We start from the raw sequence: 18,877 nt of genomic DNA on the forward strand, positions 1-18,877 counted from the left end.
GATGGTTATAGATTAAAACATATTTTACTATTTCACCATCATCAATCACGGGTGCTTTTGGATAGTAAATAAAATGGTTGTAGATGGTGTGTATATATATATATATATATATATATATATATATATATATATATATATACATATATATATATGGTATTTTACCATTATCAACATTACGCTCTTAGAAATAAAGGTATAAACCTGTCACTAAGACAGGACCCCTCTTGCCACTGCGGTGGTCCCCTCAAGGGTACATCTCAGTACCTTTAGTCAGTTACAACATAACTGTAACATAATCCACTGAAATGATATTTTCTCAGCTGTACTGACTCCACACACCCCGCCTCGCCTCCAGGCTTCTTATTTCATTGTTCTGCTTTAAAGCATTCGGTTGTGAAAACAAACAAATACGTCCTTTTCCATTAGAAACATTTTATTTAAGGTACATAATTCAACCTTAAAACCAGTGTTTACTTGTGGGGGTACTTTTACATTGTTTGCACCTTTATGATCAAGAAATTTACCTGCACAGCACCTTTATTTCGAACTGTGTACATATAAAATGCGTGTAGGTTGATTAGACATCGTAGACATGTACATAAACCCATACATAAGTGACATAACGCACTCAGTGGTCATACACTATACACAAATCTGCATTTACAGATTAAGCATTAAGCCTCAAAAGCCCCTTAGTGCTGAAATATTCCATCCCAGGGGTCTCCACCCTTCTAAAACCACTGCCTTACTAGACTGCAGTATTCAGTGGCCCAACTGTGGCTACACCAAGATGTTAAAAATAATCCTTTCAGTAGAATCTTATTCTCACATGAAAGCATGAGAGACTCTAACATTTTAGAAAGGACAGCAGAAACTACCATGACAGCAAGAAATCCACCACATCTGAGATCACTGCTCATAACAAGGGCCTGCTGAGTGTCCTGCGGCTGCATCACTACAATGGATCACTGGACTTCAAACACTCATCGTTTTTCGCGTCGGGTAATAAAATGCATCAAACAATGTGACATCTTTGTTGACATATGCACATGGTGATAAAGATACTTGACAACAGGCACTATTATCCAGTGGTGGACGAAGTACACAGATCATGTACTTGAGTTAAAGTCGAGACACCCAAGGTAAAATGTTCATCCAGTAAAAGTAGAAGTTTCTCCCTTTAGACCTCCACTTGATTAAAAGTACTAAAGTATTTACTTTCAAATGTACTTAAGTATAAAGTAAAAGTACTAAAAGAGTAATTCTGGCTCTGATGTCCTGTTATCATTTTTATAACCAGACTGGCTTCATGAACTCATTTCAGGTGAAAGTCCTCCAGCGTCTCTCTTGGTAAACCAGTCTTTTAATAGAACGTCATTAATTAGTGACGCTGACGTCTATTAAAATGATCAGAAGCACAAAACACTGAAGGTAAACAGTTTCCATCAGGGAGAACCGAGTGGCTCTGAAATCACTTTTTACACACAAGCAAAGTTTCAGTTTCAGATTTATTTACAACTTAGTTCCAAGTTTAAGTTGAATAAAAACTGGCTTTAAACTCAGGATCACAGATGAGCTCCTTTACTATGTTGATCTGTAGGCGTCTGTTCATAAACATAAACCAGCCCAAACTCATTTACTATAAAATGAAATGGTGTTTGTAGAAATTCAGAAAAAAGCCGCGTCAGTCTCGACTGCATATGTGGACATATTTCTATATTGAGCTCTATTTACACAAAGTTAGGTTAGTTCATCATTTATGTTGAACAGACTCTCCCAAAGTTTTATGCTGCTGCGCTGACGTTGAACCGCGTGCTGCACTGGGTCGGTATGACCAACAGGTCAAAACCAGCTCTAAACAAAGTGACCGCTGGGCCCTGATTGGTGCTCTGGCTTTGCGCTTCTTTCGTTTTGACATGTTACGTTTTGATACACACAGAAACCAAAAGGAACGACAGATTTCTCAAAATGTAGCGGAGAAAAAGGTAAAAAGTCACCAAAAATGTAAATACTTAAGTAAAGTACAGATACATGAAAAAACTACTTAAGTACAGTAACAAATTACATTTATTTAGTTACTGTCCACCACTGGACACTGGACTGTTTTTTATGTAAGATTCGTAGTGTGTCTACAAACATTGAGGCAATTTTAGAGAATTATAATCAGAGTCATTTCTGTTCTGGTAAGAGATAAAATTACAGAACAAGAACTGAAAGTAACTGGGTACCAATAATCTAATTGGGAGGCCCGTTAGGCTGGATGAAACGCGTTTGTCACCAGTAACTGAAGAATGTGCCAGCATCGTCTTTTAAAGCTGTGAAGATCTTGCTGTTTGGCCGAAGGAAGAAAAGATAGACGGATGCTTGATATACTTGAAGTATGGTGTAAAAATAGGATGGATGACAAAAGTTTGACGACTCTGACCATCAATATTACGAGCGCCCATGTAAGCAATAAAAATAGAGAATTTGGAGTAAGGAAATGGCAGTTATTGGAATTCTGGATTGGAATTGCCCTTGTACATACCACCCGACCCTGGTTGAGTAAATATTTAAGCCAAAAGTTATTAGTGACCGTTGAGAGCCGAGTTAATTGTGGTTTGCTTATGGAGAGTTTCCTATTAAAGGAGACGCAGGGCACAGGAACACATTTTTGGCTTGAGCGTACATACAGAGATTGCCAGGGGAGAGAATATTGGCAGTGAGCTACAGTGGTTAATGAGAACCTGTGGGGGTTACACAGTGGGTTAATTGGGATGAAGTTGAGGCAGTTTTTCGTAACCATAGTCTAAAACAAAGAATAAAGAGAGTGTGGAATAAGAATTTATTAAGCTCAATATTACATTCATTGCTGGCTAGTGACGTGCCATTACAAGCTGCAGCGAGGTCGGAACTACTGGCGTGGGGCCAGTATGGCCCCCCCTGAAGATGACAGGCAGTGCCGAGAATTAGAAATGTACTTAACGATCGAAAAAAGAGAAGTGAACTGGGAAAGCAGTCTATCCTCTGTAATTATTGATAGACTTGACGCGTTGGGTCAGAGCCTGTTCAGTGAGCTGTTGGTGAGGCCAGCTGTTACAGTGGGAAAAATAAATGCATTTGTGAGCTGGGACGAATCTGCTGTTGCTGGTAGAGGCGTTCCACAATAGGACAGCGCGAGGGGTACATTACTCTACAATATTAGCATAAAGATCTGAGATAAAATGGATGTGGTGTACAGAGAAAACGCTTCAGTTTATGTTTTCTCAAAAAGAGATCAGCTATGGACCAGAGAAAAGGCAACAGCATTGGGTTGGTGGGTTCCTCTTAGATGGACTAAAATACATGAAACTGACCCCATTTGCCCCATTTACCCCATTTTTGCAGCCAAATCCAGATTTGGAAGCAGTTGTGTTGTATTTTACAAAAACTGGTAGGGTCACAGTTCAGGCTCGAATTCAACGTTTTATCAGAAACTCCCAAAACCAGACTATTTTCATCTTGGCCTGACTATGAATTAGATTGGTCAGCATGTTAAGGGCCTGGTTGGTGAAGATTTAACCATTTAAAAGCACTGAAAGAGTTCACTGTAATGCCGAGAGTTTGACTGTTCAGAATTAATATTATTAATTGCTTAAGAAATATTCAGAGAACAGAAATAGTCTGTTATAATGTCAAACAGAAGGCCTATTTAGGATTTATTTGTTGTCTAAGAAATTGTGTAAAATTGCTAATAGCAAGAAAAATGAAGTTTCAACAGACTGGACGGAGTGGCCGGCAGTCTGGCAGAGAGGAGGCAGGACAGAGAGGGAGGAAGGAGGGGGGAAAACAGCACATGCGCAGTACACGCTCTCTCATAGCACCGCCCCGCCCGCGGAGGAAAATCAGAGGAGTCACTCACTCACCTACGCACACACACTCATGTGTATAGCTCCACCAAAGAGCAGTTCACACACACACACACACACACACATACAAACACAGAGTGCCGCCTGCGGGAGAATTAGAATAGTTCTTACTTAGTAAGAACTATTCTATAGGATTATAGCACCCTTACTTATTTTGTAAACATTATACAATAGGATTATAACGTTATTAAAATAAATCTGAAATGGGAAATAAATTAGTCAAACAGGAACAAGGAAAAATAACAACACCTCCTGACTTAATGTTGTCAGAAGGCGTTGCATCCAGAAAAGAGTTAGAGCGATGCATGAAAACGTGGGACAGGTTAACCCAATTTGAAGAAAAGCAGTGGCCCCTAGGTGGATCATTTGATGTTGAATTATGCGAAAGAAGAACAGAGAACACAGCAGGCAAGAGCCCAATTAGCTGAAAACAGAGGTCAATTAAAAATGCCAGAAGGAAGGTGGAAAAGACTGAAAATCAACTTGCTGATAGACAAGGTAGACTTACATTATTACAAGCATTTCGAGAAGGAGTCATGCAGCTGAAAGAGAAAGAGAAAAGCTATGCTCAGATGACAGAGACTGACAATAAAGCAAGCGCACCAAGGCAGAATGAAACAAGACCACCTGCCTATGCCCCAATCCAGCACAAGAGAGTAGCTAGACACTTTCCAGTGATTCAGACAGAAGAGTGGAAAGAAGCCCAAGCACAAACGACAGGATCAGTGAAATTTAAAACAAACCCCATGGAGACACAAAAGGACAAAATGAGAGGTGGTGAAGAACTGATAGATTTTCACAGCCAGACAGGTCGATCTCCCCAAATGGATACGTCAGAATCAGCATCAGAGACAGAAGCTGAGTTGTTACACCACAGCATGGATATGAGGACTCAAACTTTTCGCAAGTTCATATTCACACATTGGATCCAGGCCAGTAGGAGTAAGCACTCCCAATTTAGCTGCAACTTCAGGGTCAAACTTGCAAGCACATGGCGGGACATCAAACCAACCAGCATTAAGGCCCAGAAGCATTATGTGTGATGAACCAACTCTCCAACGAATTCATGGAGAAGTGGTTATTGAACCACTTGAGGATGCGAGGAGAAAGCAACAAGCCATGCAGGAGGAAATGGATTCACTGGTTAAGTGTGCACAGGAACCGCAAACGCTGGAAGAACTGAGACGCCTGACGGAAGGATGCTTGGAACAACAAAGAGCACAAGTGGAGCAGCAGAAACAACAGGAAGAAGAATGCAGAGAAAGGGAGGAGATTATAACCATTTAGGACAAATGCAGGCTGGAATGGATGACATGAGAATAAAATTGGAGACCAAAACCAACGCAAGATCAAAACAACAAATGCCTAATGAAGAAGAAGAGTGTGCTTCTGATGCGGAACTCAGTAATGATGAAGAAGATAGATGTAAACACAGATATGTGGGGCACATATGGGGGTAGTCATGGGCTGGAGGTTGGGGAACCAGCCTCATGACTGGAAGGTTGCTAGTTCGATCCCCAGAGCCGACTGAGGTGCCATTGAGCAACACACCTGACCCCCAACTGCTCCCTGGGTGCTGCAGATTGGGCTGCCCACCGCTCTGGGCAAGCGTGCTCACTGACCCCTAGTGTGTGTGTGTGTGTGTGTGTGTGTATGTGTGTGTGTGTGCTCACTAGAGTGTATGTGGTGTTTCACGTCATGGATGGGTTAAACGCGGAGGTGAAATTTCCCTGTTGTGGGACTAATAAGGGTCACTTAATCTTAATATAATTTGTGATCACTAAGACAAGCTCCTGTAACTGAACTTCCCTTACTGTACAAAGGACACAGACGCACTTATGTGCCCTGGTCATCCACTGATTCATCATGCGGAAAGACACAGGAAGAAAAAAGAACAGGAAAAAGAAACCAATGGGAAACTGGCAGCACGCCTACAGCAAGCACAATTGAATGAGTTGAAGAAAAAGATAAGAAAAAAGATGAATCTGCCGACCAAGCTGCTGTTATGACACCACCACAAAGAGGAGCCCCAGTAGTTAAACAACAAACCCCACAAGAAAACATTGCCACACAGGCAGCAGTGGTGACTCAACCAAATCAAGCGATTCAAGCAAACACAACACAACCATACCAAGTAATGCAAACAAACCCAATGCAGCCAAGTCAAACAGTTCAGCCAAAAATGATACAACCGAACCAAACAATCCAACAATATCCCATGCCAGTCAGCAACACTCCAGTTCAGTCAAACACAGCCTGCTCCAGTAACAGCAAGAATCCAACCCTTCAATGTCTGCGTAAATGGAGGACCTGGAAATAGAGGAAGAGACGAAACCGAGGAAGAGGAGGCCCAATGAGACAAATGGGAATGCCACCAATGGGCAAGTAGGAATTCAACAGATGCCAAACATGCAAAGTGATCAAGAGCTGCAAAGTGGTCAACAGTACCACTGACCCCCAATCACATGCTGGACCTTGGACTGCAGCGTGGCTGCAGTAGCGGAGAGCAATCAAAGCAAGATTGGTGTTGACGGGGCCCAGAGAACCAAGAGGGGGAGCATCTGCAATTGGAGGCTTCCACATCATCAGTGGGGGAACCCAAATTGCAGGTGTTAATCAATGGTCAACAATCACTACCTTTTCTGGTGGATACAGGGGCCACACATTCGGTAATTGGTCCCGAAGGAGCACACCTCCCCCTGTCCAACAAAAAGATCAGGACACAAGGTTTCTCTGGGAAAATGGAAACATTGAAATTTACAGAGCCACTAGAGTTGACCATTGACAAACACAAAATAATAATGCCCCTGTTATATTCAGACACCTGCCCAGTTAATCTATTAGGAAGAGATATTCTGTGTAAATTCAATGCAGACATCAAATGCGCACCTGATGGAGTTTTGGTAGACTTTCCTTCACACGTTTGGCAAATGCTTTTAACCACAGAATGTGAACAACAACTGTTTACACCCGCAGTTTATTGGTTAAGGTTAACGGAACCCAATTTATATAACAACTTCATGTTATGGAAAATTTGGATACAGGTACTTCAGCCTGAAATGGAAGAAGTGATTGATGATTTACATTGCACATTGTTATATGACCCAAATAATGCACATGAAGAATATGATTCAGCTTGGATAGAATGTCTGGAAGGATGATCCATTCTCATCACAACAGGAGACATAATCATAGGACCGCAAGGAGTGGCAGTGGAAGCAGAATCAGACTCAGAAATTGCACAATGTTATAAAGTGTCAGACTCAGTGCCACATGTTTCATTAATGATTTCAAAAGATAGTCAGTCTAAAGACATTGGACCAATAAAAGCCAGCAGGGAGCTCAGCTGGATGAAGACTGACAATAAATGCATCCAGAGGTCAGCAGTTGGCTCTTATTATAAGATAGCCATAAAGTCAGTAGACCGAACGGTGGCGGAGAAGGTCTTGGTGGACAGTGCTACACCAATCACTCAATATGTTCTGAGCACAGAACGTGAAGATTTATTGAAACAAGTGCCTGATAGACTTTGGACTCAACATCACACAGATGTAGGCTTAGTGAAGTCTGCAGGAGAAGTCCAGATTAATGTGAAGCCCAATGTGAGCCTTCCTTTTCAAAAACAATATCCACTTAGTGCAGCAGCATTCGAAGGAATTAGACCAACCATTGAGGGTTTGATAGAAGCAGGAGTTCTGATTGAATCACAAAGTCCCTGCAATACTCCAACTTTCCCAGTTAAAAAGCCCAATTCAGATAAATGGCATTTAGTGCATGACTTATGAGCTATTAATGCTGTGGTTGAAGCTGAAACACCAATTGTGCCAGATCCATATACTTTGCTCTCAAACATACCTGCTGACACCATGTATTGTAGAGTCATTGACTTGTGTTCAGCCTTCTTCAGCATCCCACTACATGAACAATCAAGGACCCTCGTTTGCTTTCAGTTATGGAGGTAAACAATATACCTACTCTCGTTTACCGCAAGGTTGTTGTGACAGCCCTTTGGTATTTAACAGAGTAGTAGCAGCAGATTTGAGGGACATCCAAGATGACAGTACAATTTTGCAGTATGTAGACAATCCGTTAATTTGTAGCCCAACCAAAGAACAATGTGAAAAAGACTCGGAGAAAGGTCTTAAAGTAAGCAAAGAAAAATTGCAATTTTGTGCTAGAGAAGTTGATTATTTAGGCTGACGTCTACATGCAAATTCACGTTCAGTAATGCCCATCCATTTTCCAAACTGCTTCCCCATCAGGGTCACGGGGGGGTGCTGGAGCCTATCCCAGCAGCCTTCGGGCGAAAGGCAGGATACACCCTGGACAGGTCGCCAGTCCATCGCAGGGCAGACAGACAGTCACTCACACACAGGTGTAATTTAGCTTGTCCAATTGGCCTGACTGCATGTCTTTGGATTGTGGGAGGAAACCGGAGAACCCAGAGGAACCCCACGCAGACATGGGGAGAACATGCAAACTCCAAACAGTGAGGACCCTGGTCACCCAGCCGGGGAATCGAACCCAGGACCTCCTTGCTGTGAGGCAACAGCGCTACCCACCACGCCACCGTGCCGCCCGTTCAGTAATGCCATCTCAGATAAAGTTAGTTCAAAGTGCACCCAAACCTACAACAGTCTCTGAAATGCTGACACTTTTAGGTATAGTAGGGTATATCAGACAATGGATATGTGATTTAAAACCCATTGAGAAGGTTAATGCATAGCGCAGGCCAACAGAACCTCAAAGGACACTTAGTGTGGGATGAAGAAGCAGAACAGGCGTTTGAAGCTGTTAAGATAGACTGGACGCCAGTCCAGGTTACACTAAGCCTTTTCAGTTGTATGTAGCTACCAGAAATGGATATGCCAATGCTGTTCTGGCACAGGAACATGATGGTCAAAGTCAACCAATTGCTTATTTTAGCACCCAACTTGATAAGATTGAACAGGGAATGCCACCATGTTACCAGGGGTTGGCAGCAGCAGCATTCGCATATGAAAAAGCAACTTCTATTACTTTGGGTCATAAGGTTGATCTCATGTTCATCTTCATGAACCATGCCTTACATACTTTGTTGACATCCAACTCTTTTGTGTTGACCAATGCTAGGAGAACAGGATATGACATTTCTGCCTCAGAGATGACAATAAAAAGGTGTTCCAAAGTAAATCCAGCTGAGAGATTGGCTACACCTGATGATGGAGAGCCGCATGATTGTGAGTTATTAACTACCAATTTCTTAAAACTTTATAATTAGTTAAGTGACCCTTATTAGTCCCACAACTGGGGAAATTCCACCTCGGCATTTAACCCATCCGTGAAGTGAAACACCACATACACACTAGTGAGCACACACACACTAGGGGGCAGTGAGCACACTTGCCCAGAGCAGTGGGCAGCCCAATCCGCAGCGCCCGGGGAGCAGTTGGGGGTTAGATGTCTTGCTCAAGGACACCTCAGTCATGTGCTGTCAGCTCTGGGGATCGAACCGGCGACCTTCCGGTCACGAGGCTGGTTCCTCCATTACCCTTTTCTGGGTAAAAACACACGTTGCCCAACTACAAGGAGTTTCGGTTGGTCGCTGTTACATGCCAAGGGCTTGAGTTAGGACCAGAAGGGTTCTGGGGGCTGGAAGGGTCCTTTTTTGAGCTATATGGCTTTTTGGGGTACCTGTTATGTATATAATGAAGTTGCGAGACTCTATGCTGACCTCGTTTGACTTCATAAGCAGAGTGGACCATTTATGCTGTGCCCGTCACATCTGACCGTTTCTCGCCCACATTTTAAGGCTTATCAGACTCTTAGTTTGGCTTTATTCTATATTACTATGATATTATGGCAATGTTTTCATTCCTATTAGGTGTGTCCTGGGACACAGGTCGTGTTTTCCCTGGAGGAGGGAAATGGTAAAGTTTGTTTTTAATTTTTAACTCCTTCATTTTTTGGACTTTTTCTCGTTTGGATTCGATTTAATGTCAAACTCCTTGATTTTAAGATTTTAGTTTTAGAACCACTTTTGGTTTACACTTTTGACTCATGCACCTTTTTAGGACGTAACAATCCGTAACACTTTTTACTTTTACAGCTCTCTGAGTTTTATTTGACATTTCAACTTTAAACACTTTGACATGCTTAGTTTTACTTTACCAACCAGGTTCGATGTTGGTATCACTTATATGCACAAGTAGCTTCACAAACTTTGTATTTTATCACTTGTCACCATGACACGTATAATCCACGCGCTCTGTGTAAATGAGCTGATAAGTGTGGCGTTCTCATGTTTAGTTAATCACGAGAAAGGAGGGAGATGCCGTGACTTTTGAATAAATGTGTCCTTAAACCATCGTTTAATAGAAGCTTTGCAGTAATCATTAACTTAGAGTTATGAGACAGAGTTGTGAGCATTAAACAGAGACAAACAGACCCATTTGGCGGAAGAGCAGGCCTAACGGTTCCATATATGGAGCGCAGAGAGAGATTCCGCTCCACAGGCAGGTGGTGTAGGCCATGAAAGAGGTCTTTGAAGGTGGGGGCACCTGGCCTAGGAGCCTGAGAATCACTGCACGTTCAGCAAAAACAAGCTGGCCACTAATGAGCAAAATAGATGAGAGCTGGTAGATACTGGCCCATCAGTCAAAACAAATGAGGAGAGCGCCCAACACTTGGTCAGGGTGACCAGGGTGCCGGGATGAGGGAATTACATAAAAATATATGTTGAGGTATATGTCCCTAGGAAATAAGGGTTCCTAAGAAAGCCACAAAAAACAGATCTGTTGGTGACCAAGGTGATTTCAGGACGTATTAAAGATAGGTGGGGCGATGATCTCACCCCCGGGGGGGGTGGTAAACTCGCCCAGGAGGGGTATAAAATGTAAGGTGTTTGGAGTGTCTGCACATTTTGGCTTTCCGGCGCCATTTTTGCCACATGAAGAAAGCCTAATAAATGAAGAAAGCCTCTTCTTCCTCCCTCGAACCGGACCTGCGGCTGAAGTTTGGGTTTTTATTCTGTGACTTTTTGTAAGATTGATTCCTCACTTTCCTTTAACTTCTGCAAGGATGCTTTTTCAGGCTTTTTAATTTGCAACTCGTTTTTATATTAGAGGACGGATTAAATTAGAGCTAAAACTTCGATTTAATTGAATTAATTAGTAACGTTTTTCGCATCGTCTGGGACTTTGGGGCGGAGGACGTGGGGGCTGTGGGTCCCGACAAGCGGCAGAAAGATGGTGAGCTATGCTGGGGACCGTCTGAGTCGCCTGGTCTGAGCCTGCAGCCCTAAAAACAAACGATGGATCTTTCTGGCAACTCGCTGCTCTGGAAGCTGCTCTCGGTGGCTGTCCTGGTCCTGGCCGCCGCCCTCCTCCTTGTGTTTGACCCGTGGGACTTCGGCTACCCGGAGCTGTGGAGAAAGACCGGGCTGGCCGGAGCTCCAGCGCGCGCTGCGGCATGCCTCGTGGCCGGGGTGCTCCTCCTTGCGGCCGGCTGGCTGTACCGTCTGTTCTTCGCCCCGCTGGAGCTGCTGCGGAGCCCGGAGGACGTGGGCTACGTGGCCGAGGACGGTCGCTCCAGAGCCCGGGCGGCCAACGAGGTGAGGCGGCGACGGAAGACCGGAGAGCTTCCTCCGGTCTACCCCAACGGATGGTACCGGGTTTTGGACTCCCACATGCTGGAGAGAGGCGACGTGAGGAGCGTCACAGTGCTAGGTAACTAACGGAACCCATGCGAGTGCTATGAGATGGTTCTTTACTGAAGGGGATTGTTCTATTCAGAACCATCAGTTTAATGTAGAACCTTTTCCTGCTTCAGTATTTCTTCGCATGGTGAAACGGTTCTTCATGTTGATGGAGAATGTGTTGCACATGGTTCTATGTAGAACCTTTTTGAAAATGGTTCTATATAGAACCTAAATTGGTGTTCCTACTGCCTATTTCACAGTTTCACCATGCAAAAAAAAAAATGGCTCGAATTGGTTCTATATAGAACCATTACCTTTACTAAAGAACCGTTGAAGAACCATCTTTTTAAGAGTGTAGAGGTAAGTTAGCAGGTCCACCTAACCATCATCAGCACTTCATTCCACAGAATATTCGCCCTGCTCCTTGGGTTATATCCAAAAGTTTGTAGACGCCTTGCAGCATTTCTGTGCAACGTTGCTGTGAGGATCTGATTGCATACAGCCGCAAGAGCGTCGGTGAAGTCAGGTACTGATGCTGGATGATCAGTTCTGGATCACTCCAACTCATCCCAGGTATGGGATGGAGCTCCATCACCCCGGAGAACGCAGTTTCACCGTCCCTCAGCCCAGGATTGGGCTGTGGAGCAGTGGAACTGTGTTCTCTGGAGAATAACCAGCGCCTGGCAGTGGGCACGGTGACCTTAAGCTCACCTGAGGCTCCCAGTGTCTGTTGCTCAGTAAAACTTGTATGTGCACAGTTGAACATCTGTGTCACTAACAGGTGCACATTAAAGTGGCTGAATTCACTAAATGCATGGGGTGTCTGGAAACTTTCGGATATTCTTTCCTGCAGAGTTTACCTTGCCTTACCTCGACTTGCATAGCTGGATCAGAAGAGTGTGATTTGGGTTGGAAGGGAAAGGTACTGTAAAGTAGATCTTCAGGAGGAACACTACTTTAGATAACATTAAGACATTTAGTCTAAATGTGATGGTGAATTTAGGCAACTTAGGGCAGTGTGTGTGTGGTTGTGTGTGTGTATGTGTGTGTGTGTGTGTGTGTGTGTGTATACATATATGTGTATATATATATATATATATATATATATATATATATATATATATATACACACACACACACATATATGTTTGTGTCTTAGTACTAATCTGTATTTTCATGCTAGGATGCAGACGCACACACACACACACACACACACACACACACACACACACACACACACACACATATACACACACACTTAGCCGCTTATTCTTATGGGTCGTGGGTGCTGGGATACAATGTGTTACTATTAAACTCGGTCATTTAAATGGCTCAACAGTCAGGCTTTATTCACAGGGCTGAACAGTTTTTGACTAAAACATCTAATTGGGATTTTGTCAGACTAATACCGTGACTGCGGTTTCAATTTCTATCGTTTTCTATAAATTTAGACTCCAGTCCTGTTATTTGGTCCAAGAAGACCAGCATATCGCCGTTGTCGGAAACCTTGTATCTCTAAAACGATAACTTTGCAAGAGAGGGAAAAATCTACTTTAGTTTTAATGCAAGTCAATGGATCCAGACTTTTTTCAAGTCATTTTGGGCCATTTCTTTTGGTCTATTCGTCATAACGTTTACATATAATGTTTAGGGCCACAATCATTTTCAAATTATGTCAAAAACTGAAAAACTACAAAAATGGAGACTTGAGGTTTTCTTCCAACAGCAGCGATATCCGCTTTTTCTTGATGGAAGCTTGATTGCTCCCAGTTGCTGTCAGTTAGTTGTGATTATGTTTGGGTGCTTGGTTGCTTTAGATTAGTGTAACTCATGTCCAGGCAGTTCACAAGCTTCATGCTATTATGTTCAGTTTTCCCACTTAAAATGTATGATGTTGTTAATAATTAAAGTTCTTGTGATTTTAAAACTTTCAAATTTTGTCTTCAGTGTAAAAATGCTTTATCTTTCTGCTCTAGTCAGGGGTCACTCCTTGTTTTATCATCATACTTTTTGTCGTGTTTGGGTGGTTGGGCTATTTCAGCTGGACCATTGACTTGCAACAACACGTTCAGGGTCTAATGAAGCTTTTGAGCTCTATCATTTCATTTTAGCTCAAAAGGATCCCATAAATAGAGAAGTAGATCCTACCAAACCTCAGTTCAAACACTAATAGATGCTGGGTGTAATTTTGGCACCTGATACTTTTTACTGTACACCGATCAGGCATAACATCCTGACCACCTCCTTGTTTCTACGCTCACTGTCCATCTTATCAGCTCCACTTACTGTATAGCTGGTCTTTGTAGTTCTACAGTTACAGACTGTAGTCCATCTGTTTCTCTGATACTCTGTTACCCTGTTCTTCAGTGGTCAGGACCCCCATGGACCCTCACAGAGCAGGTACTATTTGGGTGGTGGATCATTCTCAGTGGTGGTGGTGTGTTAGTGTGTGTTGTGCTGGTCTGAGTGGATCAGACACAGCAGTGCTGCTGGAGATTTTAAACACCTCAGTGTCACTGCTGGACTGAGAAAAGTCCACCAGCCAAAAATATCCAGCCAACAGTGTCCTGTGACCACTGTTGTCGTCTCTGACTTTACATCTACAAGGTGGACCGACAAGGTAGGAGTGTCTAATAGAGTGGACAGTGAGTGGACGCAGTGTTTGAAAACTCCAGCAGCACTGCTGTGTCTGATCCACTCGTACCAGCACAACACACATTAATAAAGTATGCAGAGAAGCAAATGGACTACAGTCTGTAACTGTAGGACTACAAAGTGCAGCTATACAGTAAGTGGAGCTGATAAGCTGGACAGTGAGTGTAGAAACGATGCTATGCCTGATCGGTGTGTGCAGTGTTGTGGTAGCTAATTTTACTTCGGCATGAGTCATTTTAACGTGACAACCTTGTACGCACAGAATGGTTTTACCAACCTCTGGTTATTGCTCACTCTAAAATGCTCTTGTGCAAGCATGTGCAATAAACATCCATCCCTGAAAATATCCCATTTGCTTCCCTAATGCCTCACAGAATCCTGTTCCGTCAGTTCCTCCTGTGATCAGCATTAGATTAGGCAGCTTTCTCGTCTATGTCCCAGATGCACCGTTTGAGGTGGTAAGCGTATCCCTCACATTGTGGTTCTGTATCTGAGCTGAGTGTGTGGATCTGGTTTAAAAATAGCTCTCCTCACACAGTGATGTAGCCATCTGCCGTTTTCAGGTCAGTTCAGTAATGGATGCTCGCTGCTCTGCATCAATTCCACTGGTGATGGAGGAAAAGCGTATTTATTCCCCTGTTATTGATTCATCATTGGTGTCCACAGGAAAACCCGTGTATCAACTTTCACTTTTCCACATCATTTGAACACGGCACGGTGTCCTTTACATTGTGTGAAAATTTCATGATGACTGGACCGATAAATACTCCAGAATAGCTTGGAATAAAATCTCTTGACATTGACTTGCATTGAAAATAAAGAATGGTCTCCTGTGAACCGTTTTGGAGATGCTCGTTTTCCTTTAGACAGTGACAACATGCAAAAATTTCCTGTCCCATCGCTTCTCGGCCTTTTGGCTAAGATCAAGTGTAGTATCTGTTCTTATCAGTTTAATATCTGATACGTCCTCTATACGAGGACTACATATTAAATCGATTTTTAGAACAGGGAGACGGAAGAGGGGCTTGCTCCGTCCGCTCCACGCATCAACCTGGTATTGCAGTACCTGGGAATGGTGCACTTCCTGGGGACAGTCGTGGGCTGGAGGTTAGGGAACCGGCCTCGTGACCAGAAGGTCGCCGGTTCGATCCCCAGAGCTGACTGAGGTGTCCTTGAGCAAGACACCTAACCCCCAACTGCTCCCCGGGTGCTGTGGATTGGGCTGCCCACCGTTCCAGACAAGTGTGCTCACTGCCCCCTAGTGTGTGTGTGCTCACTAGTGTGTATGTGGTGTTTCACTTCACGGATGGGTTAAATGCGGAGGTGGACTTTCCCCGTTATGGGACTAATAAGGGTCACTTAATTAGGAAACAATGTTGGTGTCCAAAATGACCAGTGAAGCTGCGTTTTTCTTCTGAGTTTTCATATGTTGACGATGATAAAATAGTTGTAAATCTGAAAAAATGGCCTTAGAATGTCCTGCATGTAGCTCTTTGCAGTGAGAAGATATTCAAATATGTTTTAGGAAGAAAGCTTCTCCAAATTATCATGAGACAATGTCTTTGGCCTCAGGCAGTGTATTCAAAACCTTTTCCTGTGATGACTTTGTCAGGGAGTTTTTGGAGACTCTTCAGATGTCTGGTTACTGTCACCACCACTGTGAACAGTTAGTGATTTAAATTTAAATGTGCAAAAATTTGGAAAAACAGATGGGAATTTCTCTAAAGATTGGTTTGTCCTAAGGTTGAGGCTATTATTTAGTAACTAAGCTGTTAGAAATAAAGGTTCTGTGTGAGTACATTCACCATTCATCGAGGTACAGACAGTGTAAACGTCCCCTCAGAGCTCCAGCAGTGGTTTAAAGGTCTGATTGTGAACCTTAAGTCAGTTTTTCCAGGTGAAAAGTTGGTATTTGGTCCTTTTCATAACCAAATATTTTCAACAGAACAGTAGAATAAAAGCCTGGAGGTGAGGCGCAGTGTGTGGAGTCAGTCCAGCTTAGAACAGATCATTTCAGTGGATTATGGTTCAGTTTTGGGGGCAGTTGTGGGCTGGAGGTTAGGGAACCAGCCCTGTGACCTGAAGGTCACCTGCTCGATATCCCAAGTCCCCTGACTGAAGTGCCCTTGATCAAGACTCCTAACCTCCAACTGCTCCGCATGTGCTGTGGATTGGGCAGCCCACCGCTCTGGGAGTGTGCTCACTGCCCCCTAGTGTGTGTGTACGTGGTGTTTCAGTGCCCGGGTGGGTTAAAATGCAGGGCACTTTGCCATATTTGTTTAGAGGTAGGTACAGGGTGAGGACTCGGCTCGCTTATGAATGCCCTTATTACATCCAAATAAACAGCTTCAAGTGCCTGATGTCTAACTGGTGCCTTTAATACTGTATTAGGCAGGAGCACAACTCCCTGGAGGACCACAGTTCTGCCTGTTGTAGCAGATTTAGCTCATGAATTCTCACATGGCTGATGAAATGACTGTGTTAAAGGGCCCATATTACAGAAAAACAAATTTTCCGTACATTTCTGAAACACAGGCGTTTCAAAATGCCCCCAGTGCATGAATGGACACTGCACTGCAAATACAGCCCCTATTTAATTAGCTTTGTTTGAGCTGTTACAGAATCCAGTGCATTTAGCCCCACCCCTTTATTCTGAGGTTATAAGGAGTGTTTTAGCCCAGACTGCTTTTTGGATGACCTGCAACACAGAGTGGTCAGTCAGAACAGGGATCCTTTACGTATACCAGTTTTAAAGCACAATAACAAAGAAACAGCCTGTTTAAAAATGGAAAAAAGGTCAAAGAGAGCTTGGAAAATGACTTTTGACTCATTTTAGTGTGTAAAGCCACACAAATGTTATATGTGGACCTCAGGGGAAATATAAAATACAAGTAAAAGCCAATATGTGGACTGAAAATCTATGAGACATGACCGAATTGTATTGATTCAAATGATGGATTTTGTAAAATGCACAGCAGTTCAGTGTCTCACTTTTATCAGCGTATCTAAATCAAGAAAGTTGGACAGAAAAAATCTAACCTGAGCCGTGCGGGGTCCCTCTGGACTAAAGAAATGCTGACCCCGACTGTATTGCTTTACTGTACTGCACCACTGACCGGCTGTAACCTCTGTGCTGAATGTTGAGGATTAAGCAGTTTGGGTTCGAGTCTCGTCACTAAGGCAGTTCAGCGTCTTTAATTACCCTGCCTGCTGGTTTTTTGTTGTGTTTAATGTGGGTAACCGTGGCTCAGCCGGGTTGCTATGAGAGAACGACCTTATCGTGTTGCAAACCCCTTTAGCTTTTCAGTGGAAACTTCAAACAAACCACCTTTGTTATTTTGTATTAAGGGCACTCTGACATGTCTTGACTGCTTAGAAACGATTGTTCTGATGTGCCTGTGTGTATCTCAACTTGATGACCTTCAAGAAGGCCTGGCTTGCGGACAGGGTTCTCCATGAAACATCTAGATGCAGGGAGGCAGTCGAAATCAGTTTCACGCTGTGCATTGGTAAAAATGATTCTCCTAAGCACAGGTCACTCTAACAGCATAAGGCACCTGTGTGGCTTAATTAAGTCAGTTTAGACTGCCTCTGGAGGACGTCTCATTCACTGTAATGTCTCCACTCTCATTCGGTTGCACTTTTAAAAGTAGAGGTTCTTGGCTTGGAAGCATGGTTCCTTTTAATTGGTATAGAACCTTTAAAAAATACTGATCCTTTGCTTTGACATGGTTCTAGGAAAAGCTTCTAACCTTTACATTGTGTGGAAGTTCTTTAAACTGAAGAACCTTCTTCACACTTGCACATATCCTCTACTGAAATGATTCTTTGAGGAAACTGTCCATTGGAAGTTTTACCAAGGAGCCAAAAGTGGTTCTTCTATGCCAGGTCCTGTTAGAGAAAATTTCCTCAAGCGAAGGTCCAGAACATCATAATGTCTAACTGGCATTATGACTCGGTGCCATTTACTGTTTACTGAAGTAGCCGAGCAGGAATATCAACATCTTATACAGTCGACAACTGAATATCAGATCAAATAAAGTCCAGTTCAGTCAGTTCAACAACATTTACTGTCAGCTTCTCTTTTTAGAGCCACAAATATGTGGAATAACTTCCCTCTGGCTCACTTTCTTCTCTGACTGCTGTTTCTCGCCTCGTCTCTCTCCTGTGTGTGGGACACTTACTCGAGTCTTAGTGCTCATCATAATGCAGTGACGTGATTGGCTGATTAGCATCATATGATGGATACAATGCATGCAGTTTTGAGTCTCCTGGGCCGCTAAAGCTACCGCAATGACTAGAAATAATATGCCGATTAAAATAAGACCACCCTGTCGAAATTAAATAATTCTCCATGGTTTATCGGCTATAGGTCCAGGTCCACAGAGGACAGCGTCTGGGTCTGGACTCGGGCTGTGGTCCACCTTTTAGTGATCACTGTCCTATGCCATCGCACCAAAGAGCGCTTTTTTTTGGCCTCTTTATTCTTAAATATCACGAAACGGAGTGACGTTATTTGTATAGTGTTGTATCCAGGCTGTAAAGCAGTGTCTCAGAAATCAAGCAGTGCGTTCATAACCATTTCATGTAATAACTTTCAGCGAGGGAGCTTTTAGAGGCTTTTAGAGACTCTTCAGACGTCTGGTTCCTATCACCA

At 43.3% G+C, this 18,877-nt stretch overlaps 1 protein-coding gene and 1 non-coding gene across 4 annotated transcripts in view; both read left to right on the forward strand.

Annotated features, from left to right (window-relative positions):
• Window positions 1-10,804: 10,804 nt before the first annotated feature.
• zgc:92275 (uncharacterized protein LOC436885 homolog) overlaps window positions 10,805-18,877 on the forward strand; it is a 48,204-nt gene continuing 40,131 nt past the window's right edge. For all 3 annotated transcript variants that reach the window (XR_005131645.1, XR_005131646.1, XM_017711327.2), the window contains exon 1: window positions 10,805-11,593. Coding sequence is in view for 1 of the 3 variants with exons in the window: in XM_017711327.2 (XP_017566816.1) it covers window positions 11,179-11,593 (415 nt within the window). In the remaining 2 variants the exon portion in view is untranslated. The remainder of the gene's footprint in view (window positions 11,594-18,877) is intronic.
• Window positions 15,118-15,306, forward strand: LOC119265465. Its single transcript, XR_005131661.1, has one exon. It is a non-coding gene; the product is annotated as a U2 spliceosomal RNA (small nuclear RNA).

The sequence above is a fragment of the Pygocentrus nattereri genome, chromosome 16, assembly GCF_015220715.1.
Source record: "Pygocentrus nattereri isolate fPygNat1 chromosome 16, fPygNat1.pri, whole genome shotgun sequence".
NCBI lineage: Eukaryota > Metazoa > Chordata > Actinopteri > Characiformes > Serrasalmidae > Pygocentrus > Pygocentrus nattereri.